The following is a 20,814-nucleotide window of genomic DNA, read 5'->3' on the forward strand; positions in this document are numbered from 1 at the left end:
TTGATGAACATTTTGATGTAAAAATGTGATGTATGTACATATGATTGTATATTGTTTGATGTATTGATATATGTATATAGTTTGTTTATGTATTAAATGTATCTAATAGGTACTCAAATAATTAACAGTCGATCGTTTAATCGTTACAATTTAAGCGATTAATTCCTTAAACAAATAAAAATAAATAATTATACATATGTATGTCTAATAGATCTTTCTATAAAAAGTATACATACATTAATTTGTAATGGCTTTTGAAAATATTCTCTGTGTATCATTTCCTAAAGAGAGCCACTAAATTAAGTTCTTTTTGTTTTATGTATAGTTTGTTTTGTTGCTGAAAATATTTGTATTGCGTGTATATAAGTGAGAATAACACATTGCCCGCAAGGGCATGTTTGGCCGCCAATGATCTAAACCAACAGACATCTAAACATACATAACGAAAAACACAGAAAAACAAAAATAACAACGCAATGACGCCATCAGCATCCAAACCAAGGGTGCCCAAGCCCTGTGCGCTTGGTACTATTTTGTTTTTGTAAATGCGCTTAGCTATAGACAGTGTGTTTTCTATACACTTATATGCGCTAATACTAGCAATACGTTGTTGTTGTTCTTAACAGTATACAACCATTGCTGGTAAACATTGACGAGACGTAGATTTTGTTTTTGTTTATCGTAAAAAAAATTGTTTTAAAAAGCACTTGGAAAAAATTTGTGTTAGTTTTAAATTTCAAACTTACATTATTCGCATAAAAATTATTGTACAATAACTCACAATCTACTCTCATATAATTGAAAACGTTTTAAATACTTTTTTCTATTCATTAAAAAATATATTTGCAAAACAAAATTAAAAATTATTTTATTTTAACAAAAAATGCAAATCATATTTTTTTGCTGTGTATTTTAGTAGAAAATACACAGCTGAATAAAATCAAATACATCTTCACACACACGTGTACATCTTTTTCTATATACAGTGTTGTTGTTGCTTTTATAACAATTTTTTGATGAAATTTTCAGAGGTTGTCTCGGATTTTTGCTCATATCTCCGTTATTTACCGACCGATTTTGCTGATTTTAAATAGCGATCTTCTCGAAAGCATGTCTAATAGATTATTGAAGATTCTCGCCGATATCTGTTGTCCTCTAAAAACTGATTTCAACAGACAGACGGACAGACAGACAGACGGACATGGCTTAATCGACTCCGCTATCTATAAGGATCCAGAATATATATACACTTTATAGGGTCGGAAAATTATATTATAGAAATTACAAACGGAATGACAAACTTTTATATACCCTTCTCACGAAGGTGAAGGGTATAATATCATTAAAAAAATTACTGAAAAATTTAAATAAGTTGCTTAGAGCAACGCCCTAAATACCAAAAATTAACGTTGGACCACAATTGATCAAAAAATTCCGATGAAATAGTGATCAAAAACGGAATATAGTCATATGGGGAAAGCAAGTAGAAGGGAAGGCAATTGCGAATAATAATTTTGAAAAAACAATAAAAGTAGATTTAAATATTAAAATCAGAAATAAAATAGATAAAAGAATTTTATATATAAAAAAATGTACATTAGTACAACAAATATTCTTAAGAAATTATTTGCTGATTGCAACAATAATTGCCGACTTACGACAAAAACAACTTATTAATATTTCGGGGATTGTATTATTTCTACATTGGCGCATGAAAAAGTAGATTTAATATTTTAATTGAATGACAATTTTTTACAAAAGTGTATCTATATATTTAATTTTCCAAATTATATAGGAAAATCTGATGTAAATATGTCAATTCATACAATCGGCATTTAAAATGCACAAATCTGTAAATCGCACATTATCATTTTTATGGTCGAATATCTGCGAACCTGGCAACAGTGGTTAGACAATATCAACAAATGTACAACACTCAATCCATATTGAGAAGGGTTTAACACAGAATTCATATTTAACAATTTCCAAAATTATTGCGCATTTCATTTTTGAGAAATCCGAGTAATTCGTTAAAATCTACGAGTATTGAATTTACATTTTTTTAATAATGTTTTCCGATTTTTATTGAATTCAATCATTAAAAAAATAACACAATAAAACTGCTGTAGACGTAACATGCGTCTACGAGCGTTTGTGCTCGAAGTCTGTAGACGTAATTTACGCTTAAAAGTTAAAGAGTAAATATATTATACATAAACAATTATGTTTCAACAAATAAGCCCTAAATTTAATAATTTTAAAACCGTTTTTGAGATAATACAAACTTCAAAGAACTTGAACTTTTCTGAATAGAATATTTATATATTTTTTGGTTCTTGTTTCAGTTTTATACGTTCAGTATCACGTGACTAAATTCGTATTCAGTAAGAAGTTTGTATTTCTAGTTTCATTCATTTAGCTTCCACTTTATATAAAATTTCGAAAGTGATATTTGAAAAAAAGTATTATAAAATAGCTTTAATAGATTAATTTACTCGAATTTGGTCCTATATAGGCCTTAGTACTCGAATTCCAAAATAATATACCAATAGCTTATTTTGTGTGAGTAAATAAACTATTTTTTCAAATTAAAAAAAAAAAAAATGGCTCAATGAATTTGAATAAAGTTAAATTTCTCGTTTTCCCCTTTTTGGTACTTTTTTCCCCAATAAAATGCAAAAATTTTATTACAATAAATATTACAGAGTTGGTCCGTTATTTAATAGAAATAATTCAATAAACCGAAAAAGTTTTCTTAATGTGTAAAAAAAGTACCTTAAATACAGTTTTATCCCTTTTACACTCAAAAAGAACTGAATTTTAAAAAAGTACGAAACAGGTGTCTCAAAATTTTGGGAGATGTTAGCAAAATATTTATAAAAATTTTATTATGTTAATTAGTTCAAAAGTTATATAGGGCCAAAAAAGGTACCAAAATCACCGAATTTCAAAAAGTACCATACACCCAATTTTAAGAGTAAATACAGGTGGATTTAAAATTTTTCTTGTATCACTAATATTTTGTAAGATATTTAAAAACCCCTGTTTTACCCTTTTTTCCCCCTTTTTACCAGTAAATATATCCTTAGTGGATCTATATATCCAAAAACACATCTGCTGTCAAAATTTCATGATTTTAGGTTTAGCCGTTTGGGCTGTGCGATGATGAATCAGTCAGTCAGTAAAGCTACTTTTTTATATATATATATATATATAGATTATAAAGTTTTTCGTGAAAATTATAGCTCGTATTGTTCCCCAGATAAACGAATTGAATTTATATGCTCCGTTAATTTTTTTAAACAAATATTCACATGGTTGCAGAAGTCGTTAGTGCAAATTTAAGTATTTTACCTCTAATAGTTTCTCAGATATAAGAATTTTTGGATGTAATTCATTCGGGTCCTAATAAAAGTTCGCCTGCGTTCCAACCACATAATCATATGGATGTTAATTTTTATTTTGAGTAAAAGCAAAGTCATCAATTCTTGTATATTTTTTATTGAGATCCAGTATATTGAACACAATTATAATCCTTGTATATTCGACCGATTTGAACTAAAATCAATGGGATTACTTTTTGGAATAAAAGTATTATGTGTACCTTTTCAATTTTCATCTTTAAAGTAATAACCCCGATTCAGCTGTCCTGTCGCATATACATACTCAATAAATTGCTAAAAATACCATCTTAAATGTGATAGCAAAAAGTCTATTTACATTTTCAGAAATACATTTATAATTATTATTATTATTTTTTGTTTTAACAAATTAAAATATGGAGATTGCTAAATTTGGATATGCTGAATCTTATACACTTGTATTTGGTAGGCTAGGTAGGTTAATGGTTAGTGTTCTAGTCTGGTCAACCGGAGGTGGTGTGTTCGATTCCCACCTGTGACACTGGTTAAGGAGCGCAAAAAGTCCTGGATTTCTTCGAATTTGATGTGTATATATCCTCCTTTCAAACTAACTAATGCTTTGCGTATTTTGTATTTGTTTAGTGCTATGTTTCGTTTAGCGTTAATTGTTATGGTTTTCGTTCTGTTATTGCTGAAATATACCCGAGCAAAATTAAGTACATCAATACCCAACATACCCGGGTATGTCATACAATATATATGGCTATTTAATCTTTTTATACATTTCTAGTATATAATTCAGATAATTATTAAAACTAATTTAATAAAACGTCTGTATATATAAATTAAATAGTTTTTGATTATAAACTATTATATTTTAGCATTTTTTTAAATTTTGTGCAAAAACCCTATGAAAATCGCCTTCATAACGTATAATGTACATTAGAGTGGGTCGGTCTCTATAGACCAAAAACATTTCCAAAAATATAAAAATTATTTTTTTTGCCACGCCTAAAAATACCGCCCTTTTTGTTTTTTATATATTACGTCGTCATTTTAAGTCCGATCGTTACATATAATATATCAATATTTATGGCTGGATGTAAATATATTTCACCCTTAGACCAATTTTTAATCAGACGTAACTTTCCTTGCCCGACTTCTGATATTTCGGATCATTACCCAAAATCTAACATTGTGGCATTTAATTATGTAGAATATAGGCTTCTGAAATGCTCAATAATAACAATAACAAATAATTAATTTGCAAGGAAAAAACCATCAAAAACTCTATAGTGGTTTAGCTTTATCCATCCGACTTGTAATCAAACTACAAGTGGAAATTTTCCAGATAATTCGATGCAAATAGGCTGTTAATTCCATTTTAAACACTACAACTACTATGGCATTCTGCATATCTATCTCTCATAAGAACATAAATCCCTCCACCAAATTTTAATAGGATCGGTCATAATTGATCCTGACTTGATGCTGAATAAAGTGATCTTTACTTTGTTAAGATAAGGGGTAGGATGCAATTTTTGTATTGTAAATTACAAATTAATTGTTTGTGGTTAGAACAAAACAATTTAAAAATAGCTCTTTATGTATAAAAGTGAACATTTTCTTCTATCTTATATATAGAGAGAGAAAATAGAAGAAAATATTCACTTTTATACATAAAGAGCTATTTTTAAATACCTCAATTGTTCTAACCACAAAGAATTATTTTGTAATAATACAACTAGAGTACTCAAATTTTTTGTCGACAATTTTGCCATCCATATGATTATTTGCTGGAAAAATTTAAGGACTCTATTGCTAGTCAATAGCAATAGGGCAATAGCGGGCGACGTGTCACGCTCACATTAAAAATTAGTATTACAAGTTGCATATCTCAGAAACTACAAGAGTTGGAGTCCTGAAATTTTGTATGGGTAACTTTGACATCCATAAGAATATTATTGGACAAAATGTGCGGAATGTCTGTAGTGGGCGTGGTACCTTCCAAATGAATAAAATATTAAAACAGTATATATGAGAAAATATAACAGATAGAGTTCTCAAATGTTATCGGAACCACTATAGTGCCAGTGTGCAGTAGGAACCTCTCATATGAATTAATTACAAAAGTCGCTTATCTGGGAAACTATTAGAGTTAGAATCTTCAAATTTAACATGAAGAACTTTAACATCCATGTAAACCATAATAAATAATCCTATATGAATTAAATAGATAAATTCGTATATCTGAGAAACTATTAGAGGTAAAATCCTTACATTTTGCAAGAACAACTTTTGTAGGGGAAAATTTTTAATTCAAAAATTATTGCGCGTATTAGATATGTTAATGATTTTTTTCATCAATTTATATTCCAAAACTATTATACATTAATTCATTATCTAAATTTTCGCAAAACAACCTCTATCTTCTTTAATTAATAAGATAAACTGTAAACAAATCAATATCAAAGAAATACAAATATTAAGTATTTTTTTTTTGATATTTTGAAAAAAAACGCGAATATTAAAAATAATAAAGTACGCAATTCATTTAGCTAGGGTCTCATTTTATAAAACGAAATGATAAACGTCCAAAAAAATTTGTATGGAAAAAATTCAAATTTTCAAAAATTTCCCAGTTAATTAGTTAGAAAATGCAAAATTCCTCTTAAGATACATACGACTGCTCATACTCCAATAATCAATTTGCATTACAAGTATTTACGAAATGTCTCGAATAACCCTTTAAAATTCAAAGCAGTAAAAATATTCCTTGCAAAATTGTTCTGCAGATAGCTAAAAACAAGTTTTAATAAACTTATTGTTAAAAAACACAACTTTCAGCGACCGAAAACATAACGCCGAACGGTTTAGGGGTTTAATATTCTGACTTAGTAATTAAAGTAATCATGGACATTTTTCACCCCTAGACCATAAACCTCAATTTGTTACCAAATATAATCCCCCGATTTTTGTTTTTTTGATGCTACCCTTAATTAAAACAATTAAATTTAATTTTACGAACTGAATAAAAAATTTAACTATTTTGTTAATTTTGTAATGTTTTTTTACAGACAAATCAAATGATTCATCGTCATCATGTGATAAAAGAATGAGTTTACAGGGAAATGTTTGCAATGAGAATGACGAAAGTTCTGTGACTCAATCATCAAGTGGTTTAATAGTTACAGGTTCTGGTAGTAATATAAATCTTATAAGCAGTTGTAATGCCCTAAATACAAACACAAACCCGTTAAATTCAAAGTCTTCTTTAGATGGATTTTGTTCGGATGCTTCTAATACAACACCATTAGGTTCAAATACTCCAAATACGTCCTGTAATATACCCTTAAATGCGTCATTTATTATTAATAATTTATCAAATACTAATGGTCCACCACAGGCGGGGGGAGGTGGGGGTGGAACGAATATGATCAGTGGAGGCAGCGGTATAAACAATTGTATGGAATATATGCAGCAACAAAATCACATATTTGTATTTTCCACGCAATTAGCCAACAAAGGAGCTGAAGCTGTATTAGCCGGTCAATTTCCCACAATTATTGCATATCATTGCACTCAACCGGCTACAAAATCATTTTTTGAAGATTTCTTTCTAAAAAATCCCATGAAAATGACGAAATTGCAAAGACAAAATACATTAAATATAATGGGAGGACTTCCACCTGCGACAGGTCCAGGTTCAGGAGGACAACCACCTTGGTTAACTGGTAATTGCAATACCATGGGAAAAATGTCACATAAACAAACATTAAATAAATCAGGTAACTGAAATTAAAAAATAAAAAATAAAAAATGTCTAATATATATCTTTATGTAGAAACTATAACATCTTCGTCAAATAACTCAACTGGAAGTGGTATTTTAAATGAAAACGACATGATGTGTTGGGATCAAACGCGGTCTGTAATGGATAGTCCTGCGGGAGATTCAACAAATTCAATGAAAATTTTAGAGAGTGCTGAAAACTCTAGTAATGCTGCAAAATCGGTTTGCTCTGGCTTGTCTAATGATGATAGTGGTGGCATACCTTCGTTGCAGGGAGTTAAAGTGCCCGATGAAAATCTTACTCCACAGCAGCGTCAGCATCGAGAGGAGCAATTGGCTAAACTAAAGAAAATGAATCAGTTTCTATTTCCCGAAAATGGGGGCAACGACTTTCACCCCCAAGTTCCTGGTAATAATCCGATGATGGGTGGAAAAATGCAGGTTCCTCCCGAGTCATTGGCTAGTGGTATGCCTGGTAACCCAGTCGCTCTGTTAAACATGCAAGGATCAAACATGGGCAATAAACTTAACGCTGCTGCTATGCGAAATATATCAGGAAATTTAATGAATCACTTAAAGTCAGGTACCTCAAACACACAACTTGATAACATGCCTAACTTGGGTGAAGATATTATAATGCCAGGTGATATGATGTCGGGATCTGGTTGTGGTCCAAATGAAATGGGCGTAATACCTTCACCTCTTAAACAAGGTTGTATGCCTAATATAAATAATACTAATGCGTTAGGCGGAAATTCAGGCAGAGGATTAATGAACGCTAGCGGTGGTAATCTTAATATGATGAATAGCAGCGGTCCCATTGGAATACAGCCTGGAAGTTTAATGAACGATCAAAACAACACAATGATGGGGAACAGTTCGGATGTATTATCGCCATTTAATTCTAATCATTGTCCTCCCTCAGGCCAAGAAGGTGGTGGAGGCGGAATGATGGGATCGCATAAAAATATGAATGCACCTACTCCTCATCAATCGGAAATGAACACCTCAGTTGGGATGCCTCAAATGGAATGGTCGAAACTACATCATCACATATATGAGGAACGATTAAAAAACAATCACTCAAATGCAAACAGTATGCCACCGGAAATAGGTGGTGGTCCTTCTGGATGTCAACAAACATTAACGCGATGTAATTCAACCGGTATTGGTGGTGTTGGTAGTATGTCCAATCGAACGAATTCTAATGCAAGCGCAAATAATCGAGGCAACCAAGGACCCCCACCACCCTACCATCCAACTCAACGATCAGCTTCAGTACCCATAGCGACACAATCTCCGAATCCCTCAAGCCCCAACAACCCTACATCAAACATGTCACTGCCTTCACCCCGAGCATCTAATACCATGGGTGGAGCACTGTCATCGACAACATCTCCCAATATGGATGTAACATCAGCTTCTTCAGCGTCAACTGCTAACACAAACTCAACAACAACAACGACAATGGCTGTTGGGGGTACATCGGCTGGCAATGGTTCAACGAACAAAAATGCGTTTTCTCAACAGGGATCGCCAACACCTGGATCTGGAGTGGGGAATTCAAACCGTAATAGATCAAATGTAAATAATTTAAATAGTAATCCCACCACACCCCTCTCACATGTTTCACCCAAAGATATTGAATCAAAGAATATGAATACTGCACCCACACCAGGTAAATAGTTTTTTTTAATTAATACAGTATTTTTAGTATTATGTAATATTAACTTAGTTTATAAGGAAGATTAACTTAATTATTTGAATGATTAATGACGAAGTTGTAATTATTAGGATTTTTTAATATATTCAATATTAGTTTTCTTTTAATTTTGCTATTACTCTTAAACAAAGAAATAGAATTCAAAATTATAAAAATCGATTTATAATTACCTTATGGGCGCCATATTTATTCTAATCCAATTTACACATTCCGGTATTATTAAGTAAACGAGGGTGTGTAGAACCCAGGCCCACTTTATTTCCAAATTCAGAGCCGTGTAGCAACGGATTTCTACTGGTAGTTGTTCCGTTTGACCAAGATATTTTTTCTGAGATCAGCGTTTTAAAGTTTCCTAATTCAATATGATATGAAAATTTATATAATAATTTAACTTTAATCGTTTCATTACGTTGCTGTTACTGATGAAACAAACCGTTCAAAATACTATCGTATTTAAAATATGAGTAAGGTATTTTCTTTAATATTGATTTTTTTTGCTCACTCTCACTCAAGTTTTTTAAATGTCTCCCAGTTTTTTATTAAGCTCTGTGTTTAACAATCTGTAAATTCCTCCAGCAATCACACAGGCCCCTTCATGAACAGTTTGTCGTAAACATTATCGAACCTGTACGGTACTATTTCTTTGTAACTTCTAAAGAATCGAAAAAGATTTAGAATTTACTGGAAGTACTGTAAATTCTTGTTTATTTGATTCCATATTTATTACTTTTGATAGTTATTTGAAATTGTAATTCTTTACTTAACTTACTTTACTTACTTAAGATGAATCAGAAACGTACAGAAACGTCACCATAGTATATTTTAAACATACAGTGTCTCTCATAAGTATTCGAATTTAGGTAAACTATGAAAAGAAACCAAATTTAATAATATATTTTGTGTGCAAAAAAATAAATTAATTTGTTATATTGTTTAGACAGTCCTTAGGTTTGATATCACGCTTTTTAAAACTTGAAAAATTTACATTTACTTAAATTAAATTAGCTTTTTTTAAAAGTTCATAAAATTGCCTCACAAAAGTATACGAATTTTTCCTGTATTTCATATTTGATCATATTATACGAAACACAAATTTTAGAATCGAATGGTTTTTATGCTTTAAATTGTTTTAAGGGGTTACTATCAACCGAAATGATATATTTTTGGCCCATTTGGTCCACAATTTTTAGGGATTTGTACCCCTTTTTTATGTAATTTAATGGTAATTTTTTGCAAATTTGTAGTATATTTTTTTCCAAAAATAAAACCGAAATTTGATATTGGGATTTAATAGGCCCCTTGGATTATCTAAAAATAGTATTTTTTGTTACAAGAATCTGTATTTAAACGATCCAAGATGTATTATTGATTGATGGAACTTAAGTCCATTTTCATAATACAAGGGTCAAACATTTTCGGGGAAAGTTTTCTTATATATATTCTTTTAGATATCAGTTTTTATATACTTTAAGTTTTCAATGTATTGTGGAAGTATACAACACCAAAACATGCCTCGAAGAAACACCATTCAATATGGTAGTTTCATTATTTTTATGTACAAATGACGTTTGGAATTGTATACCGATATAATGTATTGAAAATTTAAAATATATTAGTGCTAATATGTACATGAATGTATACTAGCCAACTTTGTCGGAAAATATCGTACGAAAAGGGACTTAAGATCCATACAATTCTATTAGAAACAGAAGAAAGACACCAAAAATACATCTTGGAACTTTTTAGTACAGATCCTAATAACAATATTTATTATTTTTATATACCTCAAGGGGTGTATTAAGTCCTAATATAAAAGATTGGTTTTATTTCTGAAAAAAAAACAATTTTAAGCAAAAATCGCCAAAATTGTGGAACAAATGGGCCAAAAATATATAATTTCAGTTGATAGTAACCCCTTAACACAATTTTAGGCAAATTTATAATTTTTGTGTGTCGTATAATATGGTCATTATAAAATTCAGGAAAAATTCGAATACTTTTGTGAGGCAATTTTATTTATTTATTTATTTATTTATTTATTTCATCAAAATGTAATATAAAAGCCACAATAGGCCAATTAAAACTATATTACAAAAGCAATATCCTAAATATGACACGTGTGAATATAAAATAATGATATTATATAAAAAGATGGTACAAATTTTTTAAATTTTAAAAAGCGTGATATCAAAGCTAAGGACTGTCTAGTCAATTAAACAAATTAATTTATCAATTTTGCATACATACTTAATACTTATGTTATTAAATTTGGTTACTTTTCACATTATACTTAAATTCGAATACTTATGAGAGACACTGTACATGATCATAAAGGAAACAGAACGAAATGATCTGTTGAAAAAATTTAGGTAAAAAATAGTTATAAATTTCTGAAAATTTAAGCATAATAGGACCTTTCAATTATAAGGATAAGCAAACAAATAGAAAATAGGTAAATATAAGATTTAAATATGTTGTCATATTTAATACTAAAATATGAAAAATATGAAATTAAAGGATACAGGTTTAAATGAACATATTTTTGAATGTAATTGAATGTAATCCATATCTAAATAAAAAAATGATATTAAGGGATAAATATGGACTAAATTGCTGTAGCTATCTGCGACCCTATTAAAATTTTGATATAAATCATAGTTTTAGAAATGAAACAAATATGTAATATATGACAAAATCTTTATTTATGAACAAAACTCAATGAAATTTTCAACGCTTGTTAAATTATTATAAGATTTTTATATTTTGTGAAAGCGCTCGACGAGATCTTGAAAAAACATGCTTGGATATACTACTGATCTCTTATAATATTCGAGTTATAGACATTTAAAAATTTAGTGATACAAAATTTACCATACCTTGGTCCGCCTTTTTTTGAATACCAGGCGTAATTTTGGACCAAAAGGAAAAAAAAATTCCAATAATATAGAAAAAATTTCAGATCAATATCATTTACAGATCCAAAAATATGCGTTTTTTAATTTAAAAATTCAAAAAAATTTAGATTTTTGCCGTTTTTTTGACAAAAATGTGTCTAAACTCATTTATTAATAAAATAAAATTTTCTTTAAGAACATATAACAATTTTATAGTTTTCTAAAAGGTATCTTTTTACAGAACGCTTTGGTGTAAAAAACTTGTAATATTTTTTAAAAATGTTGCCACTGCGTCCTTCCGAATATGACCTATTTTTTATCAAAACTTCAACTTTGGGCGACATGTTCTAAAATCCCAAAGGTGGGATCAGAAAACTGAAAGCAGTTTTGAAAACCTCAATATGTTTTCTATTTACTCCAAAAGTATTTTACCAGCCCTGAAAGAAATGTGGACCCTATGGGCAAAAAAGTAAAAAATCACATTTTTGGGATTTTCATTCCTATTTTTGGGAATTGCGGGATACCCTTTGACCTTTTCAATTTTTTTTTTGAAATGACAAATTAAAAAAGCGTTGAAAATTTCATTGAGTTTTGTTCATAAATAAAGATTTTGTCATATATTACATATTTGTTTCATTTCTAAAACTATGAATTATATCAAAATCTTAATAGGGTCGCAGATAGCTACAACAATTTAGTCCATATTTATCCCTTAATATCATTTTTTAGTTAGATATGGAAATTCTCGACCCTTTACAAAAAATTTCAAGCCAATATCTCAATTACATTCAAAATATGTTCATTTAAACCTGTGTCCTTTAATTTCATCTTTTTCATATTTCAGTATTAAGTATGACAGAATATACATTTGGTGTTGAATAAAATATTTGGACAATTTTTTAAAATTATTCAGTTAATTATTTTATTAAAGACTATAACATTGTACATACAATAAAAAAATATAATTTTTTATGAGCCACTCACAACAACACCTAAATCACCCCACACAAACCACCTCTCCCGCCTACCGAAATATAAAACACCGTTTAATAAAATATCATCAGTTAGTATAATAGCTTTTTTATTTGAACTGTTTATCTTAAACATAATACACGTAATTCTTACAACCTACTTATATAGTTAATTCCTAACACTACTTATTTTTATAAAATAATCTGTCATATCGGTATACATATTCGGAGGTAATATAAGTCCTTTAAATCTTCCTTGTTTTGAGATGATAGAGTTTCATAACAAATCCATCTTTTTCGCATAGTTGAAAGAACATGATCAGAAGATAGAAGTAAACTATTAAAAATATCTTCATTCTGTGATTTCCTGGAGCATTTTCTTGAGCTGAATAGTTGAACATGCTTAAAATCTCGATTCCTCGCTTCCTGGGCTTCTTCTATTAACTCTCCAAGCGGAAGAATATACGATTCAATTATTATTTGACCATGACACAATACTTAGTGTACTGTTGGTGTTAGTTATTTTTGAAGTAATTTCAAAATCACGAAAAAAGCTTCTCGCCGTATTACCGTCATTTGTACTACCGCAACTTGGAAGTGGTTTGTCGATGTTAAATCCCATCTGAACTTTAAATTCTTCTTAGATTCTGCTTTTTTCCGCAGCTCTCAGTTATTTCAATTCTTTATTATTTTTTGTTGATTTAGTAAGATTCTCTGGCACACTTCTATATTTGAGGTCGTATGCTATGTGTAAAAAGTAATCCAAAAATCGTATTCTGGCGTGAAGTGGTGAAATTTCTTCATACATACTTCTGCTTTTGTTTATATTTGAGAATTGCGACTTTTTCTCATTACATATTGAGCATCTCTAGAAGGAAGAAGTTTCTGTTATGGCATTGCTGACCTTTCCATCAATCATTGTTAAGCTTAGCTGATATGATACGTTAATTTTTATGCAAATGGGCTCCAGTGCATTTATTTCATCTTTTAAATATTCCACTAAATTTTTTGTTGTTTTCTTTGACTCCTTTATACATTCAAATCTAATGGGTCCGGAGTTGTATTGATCCATATATCTTCAAATGAATTTCCGATGCTTGACGATAATGGATTAAGGGAATATGAACGAATTCGTAATGGCCCTAATGATGACATAAATACACTTTTGTAGTCTGCTAATGTCCGACTTCCACAAGCTTGTTTGTATTCTGGAAGTGCTGATAAACCGTCACATCCCCACTTACACATTAAGACAACATCACAGTTATGAATTTTCCTTAGTTGGTCTTCTGAAAAGTCTGACACAATTCTTGATGCTGTGTTTTCGAGCAAAGATGATATATCAATACAAGCTTCCACATCATTAACATCAAAAGGTGATGGTAGGATAGTTTGTTTTTTCCTGGATCGCCTTGTATGATGGTAATATATTGTGTCCTTTTTCATGCAGAGCTTTCCTTAATATTTGCTACTTATTTCGACTGAGACCCAGTTCCAACATAAGCGCTATTGCTTCCTCTTCAGTAAAATTTGATTGTGATGTTGGAGTTGGTATACTTTCCACAATTCGCTTAAGTCGTTTTGGTGATGCATTAGGAAGAATAGTTGCAATATGTACGGCATCCGTACGTTGGTTTTCCTTTTTCAGCATTTCGTTAAATGTATCAGCAATTTCCTCATTTGAGATTGAAAAAAGTTTTTGTGTGACCCTCTTTTTTTGACCTTGAACATAAGTCTTCGTATGACTTGCAAGGCGCTCCTGTTGATGTGTTGTAAGTTGAGATTTTCGTAGTAGTTTCCATCCAACTACAAAATTTTAATCGAAATTTCTTTTGATTTCCATCCACAGACTTACTTTTTACATCAAAAAGTTTTAAAAAGTTTTCAATTTTTGATATGCCTGTTTTGTCTAATTTTCTACTATATGTAATTTTTATATAATTTGAAATGTCTTCAATTCTTTCTGGCCCTTTTGAAGATACACTCCATAAAACGGAACACAACTCTTTGTACTTTAATGTAATCTTCATTGTAGATTTATTAAATATGGTTCTTAAAATCTGAGAAGTTTACTTATACACCAATTCTTGTCATTTCAGTAAAAAATTACGAATTGTCTACCTATTAACATTTAGGACTATATTACTATAACCGGTAATTCAGTCATTGATATTTCTTATTAGTGAATGAATTGAAATTATCATCACCTGTATATTTTTACCTACATGATCATAAAGGAAACAGAACGAAATGATCTGTCGAAAAAATTTAGGTAAAAATTAGTTATAAATTTCTGAAAATTTAGCATAATAGGACCTTTCAATTATAAGGATAAGCAAACAAATAGAAAATAGGTAAATATAAGATTTAAATATGTTCTGTCATATTTAATATCAAAATATGAAAAATATGAAATTAAAGGATACAGGTTTAAATGAACATATTTTTGAATGTAATTGAATGTAATCCATATCTAAATAAAAACATGATATTAAGGGATAAATATGGACTAAATTGTTGTAGCTATCTGCGACCCTATTAAAATTTTGATATAAATCATAGTTTTAGAAATGAAACAAATATGTAATATATGACAAAATCCTTATTTATGAGCAAAACTCAATGAAATTTTCAACGCTTGTTAAATTTGAAATGACAAATTTTAAATTGAAATGACAAATTTTTCTGATCCCAGCTTTGGGATTTTAGAACATGTCGCCCAAAGTTGAAGTTTTGATAAAAAATGGGTCATATTCGGAAGGACGCAGTGGCAACATTTTAATAAAATATTACAAGGTTTTTACGCCAAAGCGTTCTGCGTAAAGATACCTTTTAGAAAACTATAAAATTGTTATATGTTCTTAAAGAACATATGTCTTAAACGTCAAGTCAATTTTAGACGTTTAAGACATTTTTTGAAAGGGGGTTTGTATGGAGGCTAGGGTCAAATAAGGGCCGATCCTTACGAAAATCTGCAGTGTAGTTATACTTATATAGAACTTATTTTTGCCAATTTTCAGAGAGATAATAGAATATTTGACGTAATTATGGCATAAAAAGTTCAAATCGGGAGGTACGATTGTATGGGGCTTAGGTGAAATAATGGACCGATTTCAACCATTTTCAATAGGCTTCGTCCCTGTGCCAAAAAACATGCTTGGTCCAAATTTCATCAAATTATCTTGAAAATTGCGGCCTGTACCTTGCGCACAAGGTTTACATGGACAGCCAGCCAGGCAGACGGACATGTCTTAATCGACTCAAAAAATGATTCTTAATCGATCGTTATACTTTAAGGTGGGTATTGGACCAATATTTTTGTATGTTACAAATATCAGCACGCCAAATTTTATCCCGATCGGATCAGCCGTTTAGAAATGCCAGATTCATTTCCAAAAAAATTCAATTTTGCCCCACTGTGAGGCGCCGGGGCAAAATATAAATATTCAACCTTATAAAATTTTTATAATTTTGTGTAAAGTAAAAGTTTAAATGTTTAAGATGTATTTGTTTGTTGGGTTATATTAGGTGGTTTAATGTCTAAATGTAGGGTGTCCGTGTAGAAATGTCAGTGTTTAAACATTATAGACAATTAGTTATAATATGTATGTTGTAAGTAAAACTGTTAAGATGTGTTGTTTCTAACAAAGGAAAAATATCAAGGTAGTGTCATTCTCTCTTTTAGACGCCATATTAAACTTCTGACGTTTGCTGGTATTTTAATAAATCGAGCTACCACATTCATTTAAACAAGTAAGAGTGCTATATTCAGTGTATTTTAAACATCTTTTATAAATTTTAAATGTTTTCCCTACTACATTATTATTACATCAAAAGCTAAACAAAAAGAACAACAACAACGCTAAACGAAATAAAACACAAAATACACAAGGCATCTAAACCAACAGACATAACGAAAAACACAGAAAATCAAAATCAAAAATAACAACGCAATGACGCCAACAGCATCCAAACCAAGGGTGCCCAAGCCCAATGCGCTTGGTATTCTTTTGTTTTTGTAAATGCGCTTAGCTGTAGACAGTGTGTTTTCTATACACTTATATGGGCTTAACACTAGCAATACGTTGTTGTTGTTCTTAACAGTATACAAGCAAGAGTAAAACAACAACACTATATATATATAATATATATATATATATATATATATATATATATATATATAATATATATATATATATATATATAATTATATATATATATATATATATATATATATATATATATATATATATATATATATATAAATAATAAGTAGGCCTAGAGTTATGAAGTACCGACAGCTTGGCTCTCAAACAAAACGATCTAACAATATTAGCCTTCAGAGAGTCAAATAAATTGCAGTTAAAATCTCCCACAATAATAAAATCAGTGTATCTCAAAAGCAAATCATAATGTTTTTCTTCAAACGAAGCTATATCACCATTAGGTAAATAGACAACACCAACAAGGATCTTTCTGCCACAGTTAATCAACTGAACGAATAGTGTCTCACATACACCTAACTCCGATACCTTAAAAACAACTCTATATTGCAAGGCATCAGAGATGTAAAGTCCAACACCACCACCGCGCGCACACAATCTATCATTTCTTATCAAAGAATAGCTAGGAATCTTCAGCGATGAACTGGGCACATATGGCTTCAACCATGTTTCAGAAACAGCCATCAGATCAAAGTTTCCACTCACAATGCTTTTAAATTCATCAAATTTTGCCGATCTAGAAGACGGCTTAATACTTTGCCAATTGATATGACCAATTTTCAAGTGATCTGAATAACTTGGATGGAAAGACTTCAAAGATGAACTACCACTTATAATAGGACCGATGCTATCATTAACCGACATCATAATGACGGAGGAAGGTGGGGAACCAAAAGTAAAACATAAATCTAATTAAAAAATACATCAATTTAAATATCAAAAATCAACCATTTTATAAACTCAGCCATCAAAAGAAAAGATTGTAAATAATGTACAAAATAAAAAAGAAAATTTAAAAATAAGAAACTCACAATTAAAAAGTTTTAAAACAAATAGAGATAATATCCTAAAACGGAATTTGAATTCTAAATTATAATACAAATGTTATTAAAATAATTTAACTGTGAACACCAATCACATCACTGTGAACCACCAATCACATCACTCACTTTCAACGATCTTGTTTTAAAATAATCCTTCATAAGTTTGTCACGCACCGACACACAATTGAACCTCACAAGGATTAGCTTTTTGTTATTCATGTAGCAGACATGATTAATATCACGATCAGAAATATTAATGTCATAAAAGGAGCACAACGATGTTATGGCAGAAGCAAGATTATCCAACCCAGATGGCATTCCACTTAAAACAATATCTCCCCGATACAGCCTACGATGGAGAACATGATTTTCTGATTCCAGGGATTTAATTTTTGTACTTGTCGAAAAGTCAATATTATTTATCAATTTATTACAAGCAATAATGTCTTCTTTCATTAGCTTATTGGAAGACAACATTTCATTTCTAATGAAATTATCCAAACTGGTCTTTATAGCACGGACTTCATCCCGAAGCGAACCATCGTCGTTAGAACCATTAACGCAAGTAGCACACGTAAATGCAAACGAAGTTGGTTTATCTTTAAAGAGGGCTAGATGTTTCTCTGCAATATTGGCACAATGGAGATGAAGCCACAACTTGCATACGTTGCACAAGATGCTGCCCTCAGTTTTTCTAATAGAATCATTGCAGCTTCCACACTTAACTGTTTGAGTGACCGGCATAATCAATCAAACAGCAACAAATCAAAAAGAAGAAAATGGCTCAATGCACTTCAGTATGTATACACAAAGCAATACAACAACAGCCACAAACAGCAACAACAGCAGCAACAGACCAATTTAGATGGCACAGCAATAAGTGTTTTGTATTTAAATGGAATTTATTATTTTCCAATTTTTTATCAATTAATGCAATGACAAAATAACAAATTGTCGCAAAATAATAATTAAAAGTTCTTTTTTATTTGTAAAATGTAAAAAGTAATAGACAGCTGACAGATGCACACGTTCTATTCAGGCATGGCGTTGCCAGATCAGACTTTTTTAAAAAAAGTTAAATCAATTGATGTAAATGTAATTTTTCCAAATTTTAAAGAGTGTGATATAACACCTTAGGACTTTCTAGACAATATAACAAATTTAATTATTCATTTCACACACAAAAATATTATTAAATGATGTTTCTTTTCAAAGTACAACCAAATTCGAATACTTACTGTAAGACACTTTATTAGTTTTATAAGTTTTAAATTTATTTCCGACTACATTAATATTACACTAAAAGCAAAACCAAATGAAGAAGAACGCTAAACGAAATAAAAATCAAAATACACAAGACAATTAAAACAGCAGACATCTAAACATACATAACGAAAAACACAGAAAAACAAAATAAACAACGCAATAAAACCAACCTACATCCAAATATACGAACAGAGTTCACTAAAACAAAACAAAATACACAACTAAATGACGCCAACAGCATCCAAACATACAAAACGATATACACAGCTGAAAAACCAAATCTACACATACGTGAACATATTTTTCTAATATACAGTGTTGTTGTTGCTTATTTAACAAAGCATGAAAAAAATATGAAATTTTTTGATGAAATTTTCAGAGGTTGTCTCGGATTTTAGCTCATATATCCGTTATATATCGACCGATTTTGCTGATTTTAAATAGCGATCTTCTCGAAAGCAATCTTATTAAAAACAACAACAAAAAATCATTGCAAAAATGAAAACATTAACATGTTTTTCCACTCTATTCTCTATTTTAGGTTTATTAAAAAATTTTAGACAAAATTCAAGAAAATTGTATTTATAAACGTCAAATAGCATAAAATGTCATCAATAAACCCATTGACAAATATAAGAATTTCATTGTAGGCACGTCCCTTCTTTAAGCCAAATAAAGTTCAAGTTCAAGCTTTTTTCGTTAATTTTTTTTAGTAAAATCTGGAAAGAAAAATTTTAACGGATATTTCATTCTAATTGTAAGTAACACTAACACATAAAATGTCAGTAAAATTGTATAGTGCTGCCAAATCAAACAAAAAATAGCACATTTGTTAATGTAAGTTTATTGCTTGTTTATGAATATCACAATTTTATTAATATTTTCAAACAATTTTGTACATTAAAACCAAAATAAGAATTTTTTTATGAATACAATCGAATGAAATGTAGGTGTCTTAAAGCCTGGTTTAATAATTTTCCTTGGAACTAATATTTCTAGTGTGAGATTTCTTAATAATAACAAAGACTCTTGTTAAAACAAGCATGTTGGTAAATATCGCTTTTATTGTTTCATATGTTCTGGACAACAATGTATCGCTGTCACCATATTAGGTCCTAAACATTCTTTAAATTTGTTCTTGGGATATTCCCTCGTATTAAATTCTATAATTTGTGTAATTGGTCCTGTTTAAAATGATTTGTTGTTTAAATTTGGAAGTTTCCTCAATAGTGAATGTAAAGACCGTCAGTAATATTATTAAAGACCTGTCTGGAAAGTGCGTCTGCTACAACATTTGTCACACCTGGCTTATAAACAAATTTCGGGGAATATTCTTCTATAAAAGACATCTACCTGCAAATGTTAATGGCTGATGGTCAGTATCCATCGCGAAATTTGTCTTTGTTAATTATTTTTACTAAATTCAGGCTGCGTTAGTGCGTCTAATTCACAAATTTTTTATTTTGTAGATTCGATTTATGCCTCTAAATTGATTCCACTGATGTCTTCTTGGACATATATTTTAATATTTTTCCATTGTCTCCTGTAAGATATTTTTTATTTTTTTTTTTAATTTTGGCATATACATTTGTAAGTTCTCTATAGTACCCAGTTATACCAAGAAATCCTCTCAACTCTTTATTTTTATACCATTCACTTTCGTGAGAAGGGTATATATAAGTTTGTCATTCCGTTTGTAATTTCTATAATATAATTTTCCGACCCTATAAAGTATATATATTCTTGATCCTTATAGATA

General features: G+C 30.0%; 1 protein-coding gene across 1 annotated transcript in view; it reads left to right on the forward strand.

Moving 5' to 3' along the window:
- LOC111675487 (protein BCL9 homolog) overlaps positions 1–20,814 on the forward strand; it is a 61,417-nt gene that overhangs the window by 26,471 nt on the left and 14,132 nt on the right. Inside the window, exons 4-5 of the mRNA XM_023436255.2 lie at positions 6,440–7,150; positions 7,207–8,832. Coding sequence (XP_023292023.2) covers positions 6,440–7,150; positions 7,207–8,832 — 2,337 coding nt within the window. The remainder of the gene's footprint in view (positions 1–6,439; positions 7,151–7,206; positions 8,833–20,814) is intronic.

This window comes from Lucilia cuprina, chromosome X (genome assembly GCF_022045245.1).
Source record: "Lucilia cuprina isolate Lc7/37 chromosome X, ASM2204524v1, whole genome shotgun sequence".
In the NCBI taxonomy this organism is placed as follows: Eukaryota; Metazoa; Arthropoda; class Insecta; order Diptera; family Calliphoridae; genus Lucilia; species Lucilia cuprina.